The sequence below is a fragment of the Tenrec ecaudatus genome, chromosome 11 (genome assembly GCF_050624435.1).
Source record: "Tenrec ecaudatus isolate mTenEca1 chromosome 11, mTenEca1.hap1, whole genome shotgun sequence".
Classification (NCBI taxonomy): Eukaryota; Metazoa; Chordata; class Mammalia; order Afrosoricida; family Tenrecidae; genus Tenrec; species Tenrec ecaudatus.
Window position 1 is genome coordinate 477,283 of NC_134540.1, and position 17,735 is coordinate 495,017.

The 17,735-nt window shown below is 41.8% G+C and overlaps 1 protein-coding gene across 1 annotated transcript in view; it reads left to right on the top strand.

Moving 5' to 3' along the window:
* Nucleotides 1-17,735, top strand: part of LOC142461117 (uncharacterized) — a 121,754-nt gene that overhangs the window by 64,428 nt on the left and 39,591 nt on the right. The window contains exon 7 of the mRNA XM_075562725.1: nt 2,320-2,672. Coding sequence (XP_075418840.1) covers nt 2,320-2,672 — 353 coding nt within the window. The remainder of the gene's footprint in view (nt 1-2,319; nt 2,673-17,735) is intronic.

The following is a 17,735-nucleotide window of genomic DNA, read 5'->3' on the forward strand; positions in this document are numbered from 1 at the left end:
TACCCTTCCTTTTACACATTTGAGTACATGGTGGCTGCTGAACCAGAAGATGTGGGATGTTTCAGGACTCAGTGGCTGTTGAAGATGTGGCTGTGGACTTTTCCCAGGAAGAGTGGGCTTTGCTGGATCTTTCCCAGAGGAGACTCTACAGAGATGTGATGATGGAAACTTTCAGGAACCTGACTTCAGTAGGTATGGGTGACTTATTTATTTAAATTAGGTTGGGGTTGAGTTACGTCATTAAATAATAATAATAATAATAATGATAATTTATTTCTACTCCTTTATACTACCCCCCTCCTCTATATCCAGCTTTTCCATAACAATCAGAACCTGTTCCTTTTAGTATGGAAACAAATGTTCTTTTCAACTTTTTCTTTTACAGTAGTCATCTTGTACTGTATGTTGCTTTATGTGATTGACAAGTTTTACTCAGGTTAATGTCTTCCAAATTTATCCATGTCATGAAGTACTTCACAATCTCATCATTCTTCTTTTCTTTAATGCACTGTTCAGTGGGAATTCTGTTTGTCTTGTAAACATCATCAAAATAATAATAAAATTAAAAATAAAAGTTTATACTATTATTTTGTTTCTATTTTCCTTCCACTTGAAAAAATATATCAAGATGAGTAAATTAAAATTTTTTTCACTGTGTAATTCTTTTATTATCTGTATATTAGTGCTTTACCAATACTACAACCATAAAGAACACAATTCTAAGAACTGTATGTTGAATTTGGGAGATCGCTTTACCAGACTCTTGTTAGACAAGGTTAACCTTATTCAAAACTTAGCCGTTTATAAATTCATATAAATACAGAGGTTGATGCAATTAAACAAAAGCTTCGTCCTTTTTTTAAGTTCTTAGATTATAATTTTTGTCTGCAGGCTATAGTCAGCCTGCCCCATGATCACCAATAGTTATGGTTCGATTTAACGACATCAGTTATGAGCCTTTTTTTATCCTTAAAATATGGGAATTACAATTTCTTACTAAAGGACTTGGGTTTTCCAATAAGAAGATGAAACTTTTGAGGTTTTCTTTTTGGCTAACAGGTTTCAGAGATTCATCTATAGTTTTCTTTAAAAGAAAATTATTATATTGGGGGCTCCTAACAGGTTTTAAAACATTCCATACATCAGTTGTATCAAGCATATTTGTACATGTTACTGACATCATTTTCTAAATATTATTTTCTATTTGAACACTTGGCTTTAGCTTTTCCTTTTTTCCCCCTTCCCCTCCTTCCACCCTTTTGGGCCCTTTGATATCTTACACTGACCACAGTCTCCCTTCCCCTGTGGTTTCTGTTGTTCGTCCTCCTGGCAATTTGTGGGTGGGTGTGTTTATACTCTTCCCCTCTTCTCCCCACCTTTTCGTTAGTCCAATTTCTTTTCCCGAGGGGCTTATCTGACCTGGATTGCCTGTGTCTTGAGTGCTTACCTGTACCAGTGTACATGCCCAGGTATAGCCAGAACTTAAAGACAGGACTGGGGTCATGATAGTGGGGAGTGAGGAAGCCTCAAAGAACCAGAGGAACCCAGGAACTGAAACAACAAAATGTGTCAAAATCTCTTTCTTTTAAGTAATGCCTTTCCTTTTTGTTTTACTTTGTGAACGTCAATTTCAACCATGGGGTCAGTTGCTGGAAACCTAGATAATGGAGAAAAACTATCCACTGGAAATACAATACTAGGATTCATGAAAAATGGTACCATGGTAGGAGAAAGCTGTGAATTACATGCCATTGAAGATCAGAATAACAATCAGAACACATATGAGAGGTAAGTGTCATTTACTACGTTAGATGAGAATCTGAACATTATGTAATGGCATTAAAATATATCCAAAGATGCATCAAAAGTGGAAAATTAAAATTAAATAAAAATGCCCATGAGCTTTTAAAAACCCCCGTGCACAGGCAGATGTATGTACTCAGTACTGCTGAGTTTCTTTTGATTCATAGTAGTGCTGCTGCCTAGGTGTGAAACACCATAATGTGTAGGATTTTATTTATCACAACCTTTTCTGCACATTCAGGTATCATTTCATAAATGTGTTTCCAATATTGAATATTGAAAATATTTTTCAATTTTGTATAATTATAAAGTGAATGTAATGGTAGCATCTCTGCCAAGTAATTTAATCTTTGAAACACTAAGCAATTCACGGTGTAAAAATTATGTCTACTGTGCATTGTAGGGGTGAATTAGTAACAGATCTAACTTCTTGCTGCCTATGTTTAACAGAGGACACGTAGAGGAGAATGTAAGGAGTGTGGGAAAGCCTTTAGTTGGTCCTCAAACTTCACGAAGCATATGCGTACTCACGCTGAAAAGAAACCATATGTATGTAAGGAATGTGGGAAACCCTTTCATCATTCCTCACACCTGATTAGACACATGAGAACACACAGTGGAGAGAGGCCCTATGAATGTAAGGAATGTGGGAAATGCTTCCGGCAGTCTTCATATCTCACTACACATATCAGAAGTCACAATGGAGAGAGGCCTTATGTATGTAGGGAATGTGGGAAAGCCTTTTGTCATTCTTCAGTCCTCACTAGACACATGAGGATTCACAGCGGAGAGAAGCCCTATGAATGTAAAGAATGTGGGAAAGCCTTTCGTTGGTCCTCACGCTTCATGAAGCATATGCAAACGCACAGGGAAAAGCAGCCTTAAGGAAAGATTGCTGCATATATACATATATAGTACTATAATTTCAAACACACATTACTGAACCTCTCAAGGGTACAAAATATCCCAGGAAGTAAAACAACAGACCTGAAAAGAAGGTGTTAATTGGAGCTAGTTTGTGCCTTTGGAGAAAGAACAGTGTATGATAACTGTTCATTTGTCAGCACTGATTTCTTCTGGTTTTTGAGCAGTGGGACAGATGTTTATTTTTCAGGCCAGGCTAAATTTTATCTTCTTTCTGCATCCTCTGCCACCATAGCATTTGTGAAAAAGCCTGTGGTGAAGGGGAGCAACGAAAAATCAGGTCTGAAGTTCACCCTTGGTTGCACCCACCCTGTTAAAAAAGAGTCGTGGATACTGCTGATTCTGAGCAGTTTCTTCCAGAAAGAAGCGAGGTGAATGGGAAAGCCGGTTATCTCAGGGGAGGGGTTGTAACCAATGAAAGAAGCAAGAGCAAGATTACTTCTGTAATTTCCCAGGTACCTTTCCCAAAAGGTATTTGAAATATCCCCAAAATATTTGAAGATTAATCTATGTGATTGGTTGAATGTGGTGACCACATTCAGGAGTTAGGAATTACATTACTTCCAACTTAACCAGGATGAAGAAGGGGAAGAAGATGAGGATTAAAATTTACTTCTTGGGGAAATTTTCTATGAGTGTTTGAATAAAACTTGGGGACCAAACAGGTAGCTCCTCTTGTATATCTGCAGCATGGAAGACAAGACACTAGGAGACCCAGGCCCCAGATGACTTCCACTCCTGTAACTTGGGAAAATGGCAGTTCTCAGTGTAGTGATTCCAAACTAGATAGATGTACTTTGTGACACTGATGGTAGGACACTGATGGGGAGATGTGGACAGGGAGCTACAGTTAATCACGATTATGAAAAAATGTTGACCATTTTATCTGGTGCTTTTCTCCAAGAAAGAGAGGAACTTCTCATTAATTTAGAGTAAAACAAGTGGCTGCTTCTGAGGGGTGCTTTTTGTGGGACAATGTCAAGTGTAGATAAAGATGCAGCTTTCTGGGGCATTTGTATTATTAACACTTTATGAAAACTAACTATAAAACTTGGTGTGTTTCCCTTTTCCCTTTTTCTCCCTATAGAAATGTGATCCAATAGAAGTTTTTTTTCCTTAAAATCTTTGAGCATTAACAGTTAGGCTTCCTTGTATAACACTGAGTATATATGATGTTTTTAAATTTTTAAAATCTTAATTTGCATGCAATAAAGTTTACTGATCTTGCATTTGCATTGAGGTTGATTTTTGCAAGTTTTATTGGCACTTCCACGTCATAAAATTCAATAATTCAATTATATAAAGAGTTACACAGTCATTACTGCAATTAATTTTAGAACATTTGCTTCTTCCTTCGTACTCATTGTTATTAGTGTAATTATTGTTTTTAATTGTGACAAAAATATACACAAGTCTCCAGTTCAACAATTATACTTCTACATGTATAATTTAGTGCCGTTGATTATACACTTCATGTTGTACTGCCTTTATTGATATCTTTGTACAAATTACTCAACCACCATGAACATAAACTCAGTGCTTCCTAAGCCAAATTCCCTCCTTCACCCATGGTAACCGTTGCTCAACTTTGGTTTCTCTTTTTTAGTAGTTTTCTTGATATAAACTTCACATATCATACACGTTCATAGGTAAACCAGTTTTAGTGCTTCCTCTCCCCACATTATTTGCTCCCCAATTTTTCTAACCTCATACCTGTCCCTGATAACCCATTACATGTCTCTATGCATCCAATATTGTGGTATGTTTTCTGGGTTCAAGATTCCAGATTGACTTTTTTCACCTCCAGAACTCTATCTGTCATTCTGTTGTCTTCTTGCCTGCATGGTTTCTGCTGAGAAATCAGGTTATTCTAATTGCTGACCCTTTGTATGTAAATCTCACCCCTGCCCATCTGGCTGCGCTTAAAGCATTTTTTCCTTGTTGATGTCAGACATCTTGACTACCACATGCCTTTTGAGATTGCTCCTGATTGGGTTATTTTGGCTTTGAGGATAATTGTCTTTCCATCATTAAGGCACTGAGAAAAGTTTTCCTGTAGGTCTTCTTGGACGGTTCTCTCTGGATTTCTGTTTCTTCCTCTTCTGGAATCCCTATACAACATAGGTTGTACCTCTTGTTTGTGTCCCACACTGTAAGTTTTTCTCAGTTCCATTTGCATTTTTTCTTTTAGATTGGAGTCGACAGATTTATCTTCAAGCTCACTCATCCAGATTTTTCTCTCCAGTTTTGTTTCTGTGTTCTTTTATAGTATTGTGTAAATCTGCGATTGTAATGTGTGACTTTTGTATTTCTGTTTGGAGTTTTTCTTGAAGTCGTGAAGTTTCTACCTTAAAAAAAATTTTTTTTTTACTTTTCAGGTTCTTCCTTCATCTGTTGTATGAGGTCAAACTTTTTTTTTAGTCTAAACATTCTTTTATGTTCTTTTTCTAGTAATTCCATAGCCTATTCAATTTCAGGCAATTCATTTAGGTCTGGTTGGTGTTTGGTTATTTGTGTCTGTTTCTCCATCACAGTCACTGTATCTTTGTGTGTGTGTGTGTGAACTCATATCTTTTGTGGTTTCCTTGACATATTGGTGTGTCTAATAGGGGTGTAGGGAGGTGGAGTTATGTAGGAGTAGTCAACTCTGTTATATGCTACACTAGAGTTTTGGTTAGATTAAGTGTTGGGGGGAGATCAAAGACTAGAAAAAGGTACAAGAGGAAAGGAGAAAAAGGGATCAGGTAGTGTTAATTGGCAGGTTAAAAGGCCAATTACACAAATTTCCTTGTTTCGCAATGATGCAGGAATGATTAAAAATATTTGAGAGAGAGAAATAGTAATAGTGTCAGTTTTTGGTTTCATGAGGATGAGAAGGAAGGGAAAGTAATGAAATAAGTTTGATATTAAAATTAAGGAAAGGGCAAGAGAAAAAATTTTTAAATAGTAAAAATAAAAAATACTAGAGTAAGGCGTAGAAGAGCTGTCAATGTGTGGGCTCTACGCCTTCCCTAGAACTTTGTGATGTGGGTACTAACTTTTAGATTGATGGTTTAGGGGCTAGAAAAAAAATTGAGAGCAAGAATGTTAAATTTTTTTTGTCCTTAAGTAAACCAACAAGAGGAAGTCCAGATTAAAGATGAATTGTAAGAACAGTGTGTAACTTGTTTTAAAGAGGGGCAGGGTACAGGAGTGAAGGAATATACTGCAACAACAACACCAACTGAAGAACAGCTGTGGATTAGACCTTGTCCTGGGGAAAAGTCAGGAGCACAGGTCGTCTGGCAGTGTTACTTTACTCTCTTGTGGTCTTTTAGGAGGCAGGGTAGGGTTGAGATCAAGGCTAGGGGAATGGTTTGGTGTCTGGTAGAGCTGTGAATCCTATAATATGATTCAGGTTAAAGAAATAGGCCTCTGGTGGATCAGGTCGGAAGGGTCAGTGTCCACTTTTCAGATGATGGGGGTGGGTGAGTGGGGTCTATAACTGCCATCTACCTAGGTAGACTAGAAGGGGAGGGATGAATGCCAGGAGCAAACTCAGGGCAGGTGCTTATCCGAACAGCTTGGGGTGTTGACAAGCTGGTCTTGTGGGAGCCCTGGCATATTGCTCAGTCTATCCAGTACTTCCGCCAGGAGCAGCCTCAGCCTTGGGATTTATTAGGGTCCCTGTCTTACACACAGACAAGCTGCCTGTGTGTTCAACTGCCACTGCAGTTTCTACTTCCAGTGTTACGCTTCCCTGGCTGTGTGGGGAGCTCGCTCAGTCACTATACGCACCCTCTCCAGGTTGCCCTGTAGAGTGATTCCCATGTTGCTCCATAGGCTGTACTATCCCTGTTACCCGGGGGAGGTAGAACTGCAAGGGGGTTGGGATAGAGCTCCCTTGGCTTGGACTGAGAGTCAAGCCAATTTGTGTTTATATTGGCCCAGGCTGTTCACGCAGAACTATGTCCCTGCAGCCTGGCTAGTCAGCTACCAACCCAGATGTTAACACCCACAATAGAGACAAAGGTCCTGAACAGAGCTTAGAGCCCAAACAAACAGTGACAGCTGTCCTGCATCTTACTCTAGTATTTTTCCTAGTGTTATTTTTAAACTTTCACCTCTCACCCTTTCCTTTAATTTTCCTCTCTTTAATCAAAATATCTAATTTTTTTCATAGCACTAGTAACCTTTTAGTTTCTATTTCCTTGTCATACATTGTGTTCCTTCTCATCCTCAAAAACTCAATAGCTGACACTATTTTTACATTTAAAAAGTATTTTTCTATCAAATGCCAGTACCTATTCCTCTATCATTGCAAATGCATTTTTATAACCATATTCCTATCTTTTAACAAATAACATTACCCAGTCCATCCCCTTTTTTCCTTTTTCTTTTGCCTATTGTTCCTTTCTCCCTCTGCTAAGACTCCCTCTCCCTTTCTGACAGCTCCCCTAATACCTAATCTAATACTTAACCCAGTACCAGAAGGACTAGGAGAAACGGCCTGGTGATCAATTCTGAGAAAACACCCAATGAAAACCTTTCGGATCATAACAATACAGTCCGATGGGACTCAAAATGCCAAGGATTGTGATGATAATCCAGGAATGTTAATTACAGGGATTTTTGGGGGTTTTGTTCTGTTTTTTGCTCTTTCCTCTTCTGGGATCCTTAAACTGTGAAGACCGTTCCTCTCAACAGGGGCCCACATTCTGAAGCTTTTCTCGGACTCTTGCATTCTATGTTATTCTTTTGGAATCTGTAGATTTGTCTTTTAGTGCAAAAATTCGGGTTTCCATCTCTTCAATTTTTTCTCCGTTTTTAGCCGCGTGCTGCTCCTTTGTAGTATTGTTGAATTCTACTACTGCAGTGTTTGATTTTTGTTTTTCTGGTTGAAGTTTTTCTTCAGCATGTTGTGAGGTTACTAGCTTTTCTATTATTTCACTTTTACTCAGACTATTCCTTCAACTGTTGCACGAGTGCAATCGTTTTTAAAGTCCTTTTTCTTGTAAACCCATAGCGCATTGAATTTCAGGCATTGCATTTGGTCTGTTGGCATTCAGTTATTTGTTTCTGTTTCTCCTTTTGTGTGTTTGCAGTGATATCTTCTGTTGTCTTGACATCTTGGAGTCACTATTACGGGTGACTGTTAGTCCAGGGAGACTAGAGAAACAAAGTCACTTGTGTATAAGAAAGCTTTATGTACAAGAGCAATTGAATATTGAGAAAACATCCCAGTCCATGCCAGATCAATAGTCCATAAGTTCGATAGTAGCCCATATGTCTGATACCAACTTCTAAAGTCTACTTAAGACTCATGTAATACATGCAATGAAGCTGAATGCAGGAAGATCACAGGCTAGGGGGTGGAAATTCCTGTGGATTGAGTGGCAGTGGAAGCATCTTAGTGCTGACAGGAGTTTCCACGTGGCTCCTTCAGCTACAGGGCTCTAGCATAGCTCCATGTGTCTTCTCAACAGGAATGTCTCACAAAGAGTGTGCATGTATTTCGCCTCCAGCAAGCTATCTCCAAATGAGGTCATCAAGCCACTACCTGATTGACAGGCTAAACTGTACCCCTTCACTCTTAAGTCTCAAATTGACAACAGATTATGTAATTATCACAGTGTTAGGTGGTGTTATGTGGGAGTGGTTAACTCTGTTAGGTTATGCTGTTGAGGGGTGGTGGATAGTTTGTATTTAGGATGGGGGGGGGCTGGGGGCAGGGGACTGTGGAGAGGGAGTATTAGATTAGGTGTTAGGAGAATGGTCAGAAACGTCCTGCTCAGTCACTTCTGTGGTCAGTCCAGTGAGTACTGGGGGATGGACAGCCATCTACAGAAGGGAGCCTTAGCAGATGTTGCTGCTCTCTGAATTTCAGTAAATTGTATCTATTTAAATTTATACTGATAATCCTGTGGTCTGGGCGTGTAGGATATCCCTCTCAGTGGCTCTTGTCTGCTGATCTCTGCGGAGTCTTCCCAGTGTGGGCTACCTGGTCCCCATCTTGCACTCTCTTTAGAAAGTTAAGATTTTTATCCTTTGTAATTAATAAATTCTCATAGGGAGATAAATTTGAAACTGAAAATACTCTGAATTTTATCTATACTATCTTTAGATCAATTGATAACTATTACCTGAAATTATTAATGTGATTTTCACAAATGGTAATTTTCTGTTCCAAGCATTCATTCTATAGTTAGTAACTGTTTTACTATAAAGAAAGCTTTCTCTTCTCAACACTTTATTTACTTATTAAATTGTATATATCAGTTTGTGCTAATGGATATTATTAATTGTTTTCTTGCTAAAAATGTGATAGATTTCTTTTTAGAAGCTGCCTTAAATAACTTCAGTTCAGAAACGGGAGCAAAATTGCTGCTTCTACTCGTGTGTATTTTCTCCTACCTAGAAACCACTGGTTTCTCAATCACCCATTTATTCCTCGTTTCCTGAAACCCCATTTTACAGTGCGCCAGAGCTGTTGCAATGAGTCCACCATTCTGACCACAATTGAAGGAACAATATATTTCTTGAAAACCGACATAAAACTGGCCCCAAGAAGGTAGAGGTTAAATAGATCGAAAGGACCCCCCTTTCCACTCCATCACTTCTGACATCAGCTACCACCTTTTCCCCTTGGTGTACCCTTGGTGTTCCAGGCTTTTGCAATGCACTGGAGTGACTGCTCAGCACTCAACAGCAGCTGGTGATGCGGGCCTGCTGCCCTTGCCCTCAGCAGCTCAGGGCATAGCTGTGCCTCCAGGTTCTAGGCTGACCACAGACTTTTCCTGTCCGAGCCTCCTGAAATAAATGTACCCCAAATACGTATGCATCTGTCATGTATAGGCACACCTGTGGGTGGTCTTGTGAGCGTGAGACTTGAGTTAGGAGGCAGCATTGTTTGCTGTCACCAAGCATGAACAGAGAAGAGCGGTTTGGAGAGGAGATGTGCCATTGCCATAACTGATGAGACGTTTGGTTCTGACTCTGGAGCTCGTCTCCACCACCGCTTTTTAAATGGGGTCAGTGAGCACTCCATTCTAGGCTGACCTCCAGCGAGCAGCAGCCGGTCCTCTGCACCCACAAGCTTACGGTGTTGTCATTTCCTTGGGAATCAGAGGCTCTCGAGTTCTCACGTGTGTGACTAGAAGGAGCTGCACCCTGCGCAGACCTGCACCATCTGTCTGGAAGAAGCAACTTAACTTAGCCGCAATACGTTAAAAATTTCCCAAACTTGAGGAGACGCAGGGGCCCCCTCATCTGGAGAAACTGGTGGGTTTTGGAGGAGAGCTGAGTGCAATACAAAGGAGATATTGCTGAAGGAAGAAACCGTTATATAGCCCAAGACACGCTGTCTCTTGACCCTTTTTCATATTCCGCAAGCACTCGTGCATATGTGCATGGGGTTTCTCTTCGCTGATTCCTACCACCTTTGATGAGCTTCTGGGGTACCAAGCCAGCCCTTCCCGTCCTCGTGCTCACAGTGCTTCTGTCTTGGTCCTCTTTGAAATGTGCCAACGCTCTTTCACTCGGCCGAGCTTCTTCAGAGACACTTTCCACCCAGGCACTGTCAGAAAGAAGGGTTTCCCATTACTGTACACACCCAAATACCCAGCCCAAGGGGAAGGAGGACGACTCTGAGGCCAACAGGTGAAGCGAACTTCTGAGAAATAAAAACGGGACCAAGTCCAGTGCAAAAACACACAACAAAACTAACATACAGACTGGCACTAGATACGTACCTCGGTGGTACAGCTGGTGGATGCTTCACCTCTGGCTCAAAATATCATGAGTTTGGTCAGCTGTCACTGTTCGGTCAACTTGATGCTTCACTGAGTAGTCCCTTGTTAGGCTCTGTCAAGTGGTGAAGAACCAAGCTAATTAGACTCTCTTGTCTCATAAGAGAGAGGTAGAGAGATGGAGAATTTTCAGTTTTAAGCATATTGTTACAATGTTTAAATCTAATGTCACCTACAGAGATCCTAGCACCTTAAGGCCCTTTTATTAATGGGCACTTAATTTAATGAAGCCTAAGTCTTAGTGGGAGGAGCTCTGCTGGTGCAGTGGTGAAGTAGTTGGCCATTTACCAGATGGTTTCTCCTCAGTGGGAGAGGGATGAAGCAGTCAGGTTCCATAGATATTACAGTCTTCGGAACACTACTAGCCAGTTCTACACTGTCCTGTATGTCCACTGTGAGATGTCCATCCACTATTGGGATGGACTCAACAGCAACTGGGTTGGTTTTAGTCTCTGTAAGTAAGCGTTTGTTGGTGTGCATATTGTTATGATGCCAGGTCAATGTCACCAGTATTTCCAAACCAGCAGAATCTTCCAGGTGAATAGGTTTCACTAGAGCTTCCAGAGAGAGTAGGAGGAGATCTCTTCTGAGAAACCAGCCGTTGAAAGCCTTATGGATCATAACAACACTGTCTGACAGGACTCAAAATGCCAAGGATTGTGACAACGACTCAGGCAGGGGTGTGTTTTTATTCCATTGTGCATAGGGTCACTAGGAGCTGGAGCAGTTAACAACGAAGTTCCTGTAAGAGGTACAGATTTACGAAATCAGTTAACCACAGACCTCCAACGCCGCAGCACCATTAAATGATGTTAATGATTCTCTTAACATTTTAGTTCTATTTCTACAGCGGACAGGTTGTCTGCAGAGGACACAAATTAGGCATATTGAGAGCTGTGAATGCTTAGCTGTAGTAATAACAACAAACCCACAGTGTTCTAAAATGAGACATTACTACCAGTGTGTGGTTCACACTTTAAATCCCAGGTTGCAAACACGCAGATATAAGAAACAAACCCCACCCGATCCTGACAGGACCCCAATTCTAAGGTGTGTGATTGAAAATATTGCAGACACCTTCAGTTTCTCACACGTACCTAGATTTGATTATTTAAATTGGTGTCTAGACAAAGGGTCCCTGACCTCAGGTGGTGCTCAGGTATTTGTATTTAGGGGTGGGGCAGGACGAGGACCCACAAGAATGTCCTTAGTTGGTGAGATGTGAATGAACCTTGGCTTCCTTTTCCCTCATGGTTTCTCAGTCCCTTTGCCAGGAAACTCCTGCGTTCCCCGTGGTGAAGGCCCTGTGGAGAGCATTTCCTACAAACCCCTTTAGCTTTTTGACTAAGCAAGTCATTGGACTGTACTTCCAGTCCTAGTTCTTAAAAAAGGAACCAATCATGGATCTTAAACATGCCCCTATTAAAGACAGTTGCCTGGCCTCAGCTCTCTGCCCTTTCAGCTAGCCCACTTTGCCAGCCTGTTTTTCCACGTAGAGGCCTCCCCACCTTTCTGATCGTCCTGTAGGGTCAAGCAATCTCAAACACCAAGTCTACGAGGTGTTCACTTGCACTAGGTGCTGTGACGTCGGCTGAGGAAGGAGGGCCAGTGATTGCCAGGGAATACTTGGGGTCACAAAGTATGTTAGCAGGTCCCCTTTGCATCTGAGTAAGTCATAAAAAATGCCATCCTCTAATCCCTGTACTTTACCTGGGACCGCAGCTTCTGAATCTATGACTAGCTCCATAGCAATGCAGTTTTTGTAAAGAGCTAGAAGACGAGGGACTCCTTGATAAATAGAGAGATGATCAAGCTGTCTCAACACAGTTTAAGCATGGAGAAAATTAATAGAGGCACAAAGAAAGAATTTTGCTCAATGAACTTGGCGAACAAATTACAGGCCGAGAATTTCATAAGGGAAGTAATGGCAGATGTCTAATTGCAGCAGGATTTGCAACTTCCATGATGCACAACGAGGGACCCAGGCCGTGTTCAACCCACCCGAGTGCTTAGGTGTTGACCCTTCCTCTAGTGTCTTTGTGGATTCCAGGGCCATTGAAGGTCTCGACTTGTAGTGCCCATCCCTCCTAGAATGGACAGGGAAAGTCACAGAAAGGTGGTAAGAAATTGGGACACTTCTCCCAGACCCTGCTCTGCCCGTCCACTAGGGAGTGGTATGCATTGATATTAGAAGATCGGGAAACTAACCCAAGCCCACAATCATGGAGGAGTTGATTCCACTCACAGTGACCCTAAGCACAGAGCAGAGCTACCCTTTGCTGTTTCCAGGGATGTCAGTGTTCATGGGAACAGACAGCCTCATCTTTCTCAAGCAGAGTAGTCGTGGTTTTGAACCACTGTCGTTGCAGGTAGCAGTCCACCATGTACTCCACTATGTCCTTAGGGCTCCTTAGATTGTGAAAATAGCTGCCCTTCATGATCATGAATCTTCTTTCTATGATAAAATAATGAGTGTATTTTCCCAGTTATTAACAAAGTGGATAGAAATACTGCATAATTCCCCTTTTGGAGATGTAAACAAAAGGGGTTTCTGCATGTGAAAATCATTGATATTTTAGCCAGTAGGCTTGCTGAGGAAAGACTCAGACCCTCACAGGTACAGGGCATGATGCTCCACCAGATGATTCTTTGCCTGAGATCAGAGCTGTGTGTGTCGCCCATGGGGAGTCTTTCCAGTGCTCTACAGTGACCTTCAGACCAGCCCTATTACAGGGGCTTTACTCAAAGTCCTTGACATGGGGAGGGAACTGGTGAACAAGTGTAAGCCTCTAACACAGGTACCCAATACTCTCTAAATAATCTCCTCCAGGCTCATGGAAACACTGATTTGGATTATAACCTTAAACTCTACTATGCAGTTAGATCACGAGCTTTAAAGAGCCATGGCACTAAATCCTGCCCTGCTCCACCTGCTTCTCTAGCAGATGGATGGCCTGATATCTTCTGGAGTCTTCAATGCAGATGTCTCTGCACGAACATAGCTGATATAGCACAGTGGGATGAGAACCCAAGGAGGATCGGTCCATGTGTTTGGCTGGGCCTAGTATTGTCTTACTTATTGTATGTGTTCCCACCGCACCTCAAACCCCCAATGCTGAGGGAATTGTTTTTTCTATAAGTGATTGATAGAAAAGAAGAATCATCCATTATCACAGGTGGCAGAAGGTGGGATCATTGTCACACAGTCAAGCTTCAGTTCTGGCAGGTGCAGGCATAGGGTTCCTCAGGGGAACAATAAATAATCCACCATTATCTGATGGGAACTCCTCACTAGGAATCTGGGTGCTGAGGGCATGTATTCCAGACCAGAGTTCTAGACCTGATTCACAGAGACCCAGAGAGCATGGAGAGACCCCTTCTCCACACAAATACTGGGCCCAATCCACCCTTTCATGCCATCTTCCCATTATTTCTGCATCTTGTCCTGTCCTGAAACCGAGAAGATCACGCTGTATTCAGCATGCGTTCTGCTTCTCGGTTTGAACAGAAGACCCATAGTCTCATGTAGGATCATGAGACTTCCCCCCTCTCCCAAGGCTTGGAAAGTCATAATGGGATAGGGATGTCAAGGAATAAAAATCATCTTTCTCATCATCGTCATCATGAAGAATAACCGATTTCAGAATTGCATGGAAGGGCAGAAACACTCTGGGCTGTTCGGTTCCACTCGCCAGTGTATGTCTGTGCCAGCACTGGACCACCATCAGGCTATGGAGAAGGAGCTCTCCTGTGTCGGAACGTGAGTACTTTATGAAAGAGCCACATCCTCGTGATGGAAAACCCCAAGGATAACCCACTTCCTGACTTCCTAGATGTTTCTTCCTAAGCAAGATGGCTATATCCCTGAAGGACTTTCATGGGAAATCCACAACTCTCAAGAAAGTCTCACAGGAAATGATCCTCCAAGAAAAGTACCAGACGGGACAAAGAGTCTGCTCATACTTTGGCAGTTGGTCTTAGTTTTCCACAGGTGCCACCTTCATATTCTTAGGAATGCCCTACTGACCAAGGGCAGCGTCTAGAAGGAGTCATGGAAAAGTACAGATTAGGGCATGTGTCAAACATCCATGTATACAGTCAACTCCCCACCCCAACTGCTGCATACTTACACATGAATACATCCCAACTCAAATATCCAGACAGAAACACAATTACTCACAAACACATCTTTACAGGCACTCGCTCACATACAGAGACATTCCAGGATTCAGATTTTGGAGAGCTAAAGACCCATGTATCTCCTCAACACCAACTCCATTCCACTGTGGGTCATTGTTCTTGTACGGTCCCATCAAATCTGTTGTAATGCATAGCAACCCTATGTACAAAAGAACTAAACAAAAACACCTGGATCCTGTGCCAGCTTCACAACTGTTGTGTTTGAGCACACTGGTACAACCACTGTGTCAATCCATCTCTTTGATAGTCTTGGCTTTCCCCTGCTCCTCTACTTTACCAAACATAATGTCCTTTCCCAGGCTTGAGCTTCTCCTGATAACATGTCCAATGAACATGAGACAAAGTCTCGCCCATATAGCTTCTAAGGAGCATTGTGGCTTTACTTCTAACAATACAGATTTGTTTGTTTTTCTGGAAGTCCCTGGTACTTTCAGTATTCTTCACCAGCATCATAAATCAAATGTGTCTTCCTCATTCACGTCCATCTTTTACACACATAGAAGACAATTGAGAATACTGTGGCTTGGGTAAGATCCCCCTTAGTCTCTCAGCTAACGTCCTTGCTTTTCAATACTCTAAAGCAGTGGTTCTCAACCTCCTAATGCCATGACCCTTTCATATAGTTCCTCATTTGGTGACCCCCCCAACCATAATATTATTTTGTTGCTACTTCATAGCTATAATTTTGCTAGTGTCATGAACCAGGTGGCCCCTGTGAAAGGGTCGCACAACCCCCAAAGGGATCTCGACCCACAGGTTGAGAACTGCTGTTCTAAAGAGATCTTGTGCAGATTTGTCCCTTTCCTGACTACTGCTTCCATAAGCAATGATCGTACATGTAAGATGATAATCTGGACTTTTCACCTCTCTCCGTTTATCATGTTGTTATCTGTTGATCCAGTGGTGAGGATTCTAGTGTTCTTCCATTGAGTTGCACTCTGTACCGAAGGATGCGGTCCTTCATCTTCATCAGCAAGTTGTTCAAGTCTGCATCACTTTCAACAAGCACGGTTGTATCATCTGAATATTGAAGATTTTTAATAGTCTTTCCTGATGCTGTGTTCTTCTTTACATGCTGCAGCTTCTTTGTTTATTTGCTCAGCATGCAGGCCGAAGAGATATGGCAAAAGGATACGATCCTGACACATGCCTTTATTTATTTTAAACCATTCAGTATTTCTTTGTTCGGTTCCAAGGGCTGCCTCTTGGTCCATTTTCAGATTTGCAGGAGCAAAATAAATGGTTCTAGATGTCCTTTCTTAATGCTACCTATAGTTTGTTGTGATCTACATTAGAAAAATCTAATGCCTTTTCATAATCAATAAAGCAAAATAACTTCTTTCTGCAATTCTATGTTTTTAGCCAAGATCCACCTGCCACCAGCAATTCTAACTCGTGTGTCTTGTCCTCTTCACGAATTTAGATACAAATTTTAGCAGCTCCGTGAAAATGTATTGCAACCATTTTAAATCATTTTTGGCAAATCGTTACTTTCCTTATACGCTACAGCTTGTACGTCAATGTGCTGTGTTGCGGTGAGTTGTGTGTTGGTGATGCTGGAACCAAGTCATTGCTGCAAAATCAGAGACACCTGTGTGAAACAAAGTATCAGAAGTTTGAAGGTCTTTCTTGGCATGGCCTCCGCCAGGCCCTAACTACTTCTCAAGGCAGGGTTTTCATCACTCTAACCCTTCCCCAAAGAAATCTGTATCACATCAGAAGGGAAATTTTGGCATGCTTGATGGACTAAAATTGTGTTCCTTTTCATTGATCTTTAAGTCCTGGAACAATAAGAAATCTGAAATGGCAAGATCAGGAGTGTAGGGTGCCTACATCAGGTTTATTAATGAAATCTTCCAAAGACAGCCCTGACTGCCTTGAAAGAATGAAAAGGTGCACGGTCTGGATGAGAAAAGAACGGAATATAGAAAGAATGAATGAGATCCCATGACCCAATATTCCTGGTCTTTTCCCACCAATACAGCTTTCAGTTTCATTTATCATATTCCTAACTCTCTGTGCTGATGGTTATGTGTTCTTCAGAAATCTCCATCAGGCCTAACCCTCTGGAATACTAAAATAACAATCCCCATAATGTTATGAGCGGACCTCTCAGACCACAGTTCAACTGGCCCAGTATATTACATAGAGACGGCTGCTTTGATTGGACCTTATTTTATTGAAGACACCGTAGCAAGGCAAGTGTATTCCTGGGAGACTTGTTCTCTCTAATAAACTCATCACAGGAACATTTTACAACATATCATCCTTGTTTGTGTGCACTAAACCCCTTGAAACAATGTTTGCCTATCCTTGTTTCTGAAGTGTACAAGCAAGTGTTTTCTCAGGTGTATTTTGCCACCATTAAAATGAAACACAGAACAATCTCAGCCCAGTTATCTCTAAATATTACATAAGGAAGGCATTGAGGCACGCAGGAAGGCAGAGCTGGGAAAAGGTCCCCAGCAGACTGAGGGAGAGGAGCTAGAGGCTAGGTGAGGTGGCTTGGGGGTAGCACTTCATGGAGCCTGTTGGGGACACTGTCCCAAGTCTAACATGGAGCAGCTCCAATCCACCATGGCAACTTGGGTCCATCTCACTGAGGACTGGAAGTTTCCAGAGGCAGTTGAAGGTCCGAGGGAGATCAACAGAGCCGCAAGCCATCCAAAGGAGAACAACCTAGACCATCATGTGAAGGCGTTGTTTTTTGGCTCTCAGGATGACTCAGACATGCGGGTTCCCCAGGGCTGGAGGGCATTCTCCAGCAGCTCCCCTGTACGTGTATGCTTGCTGTCTAGTTCTTCAGAGCAGGGCTGTGGCAAGGTGAAGATGGGCAATGGGGCTGGGACAGGTGCTGGAAGGCTGAGGACTTGATAAACTTCCCAGGTACCTTTGTATGTGAGCTTAGTTGGGTGGTGGGACCAAGGAAATAAAGAACACCCCCTGTCATCAACTTCATTACATGGAACACACTCTATTGAATGGTGTGCAAGGGAAAATCATCCCAAGATACAAACATGT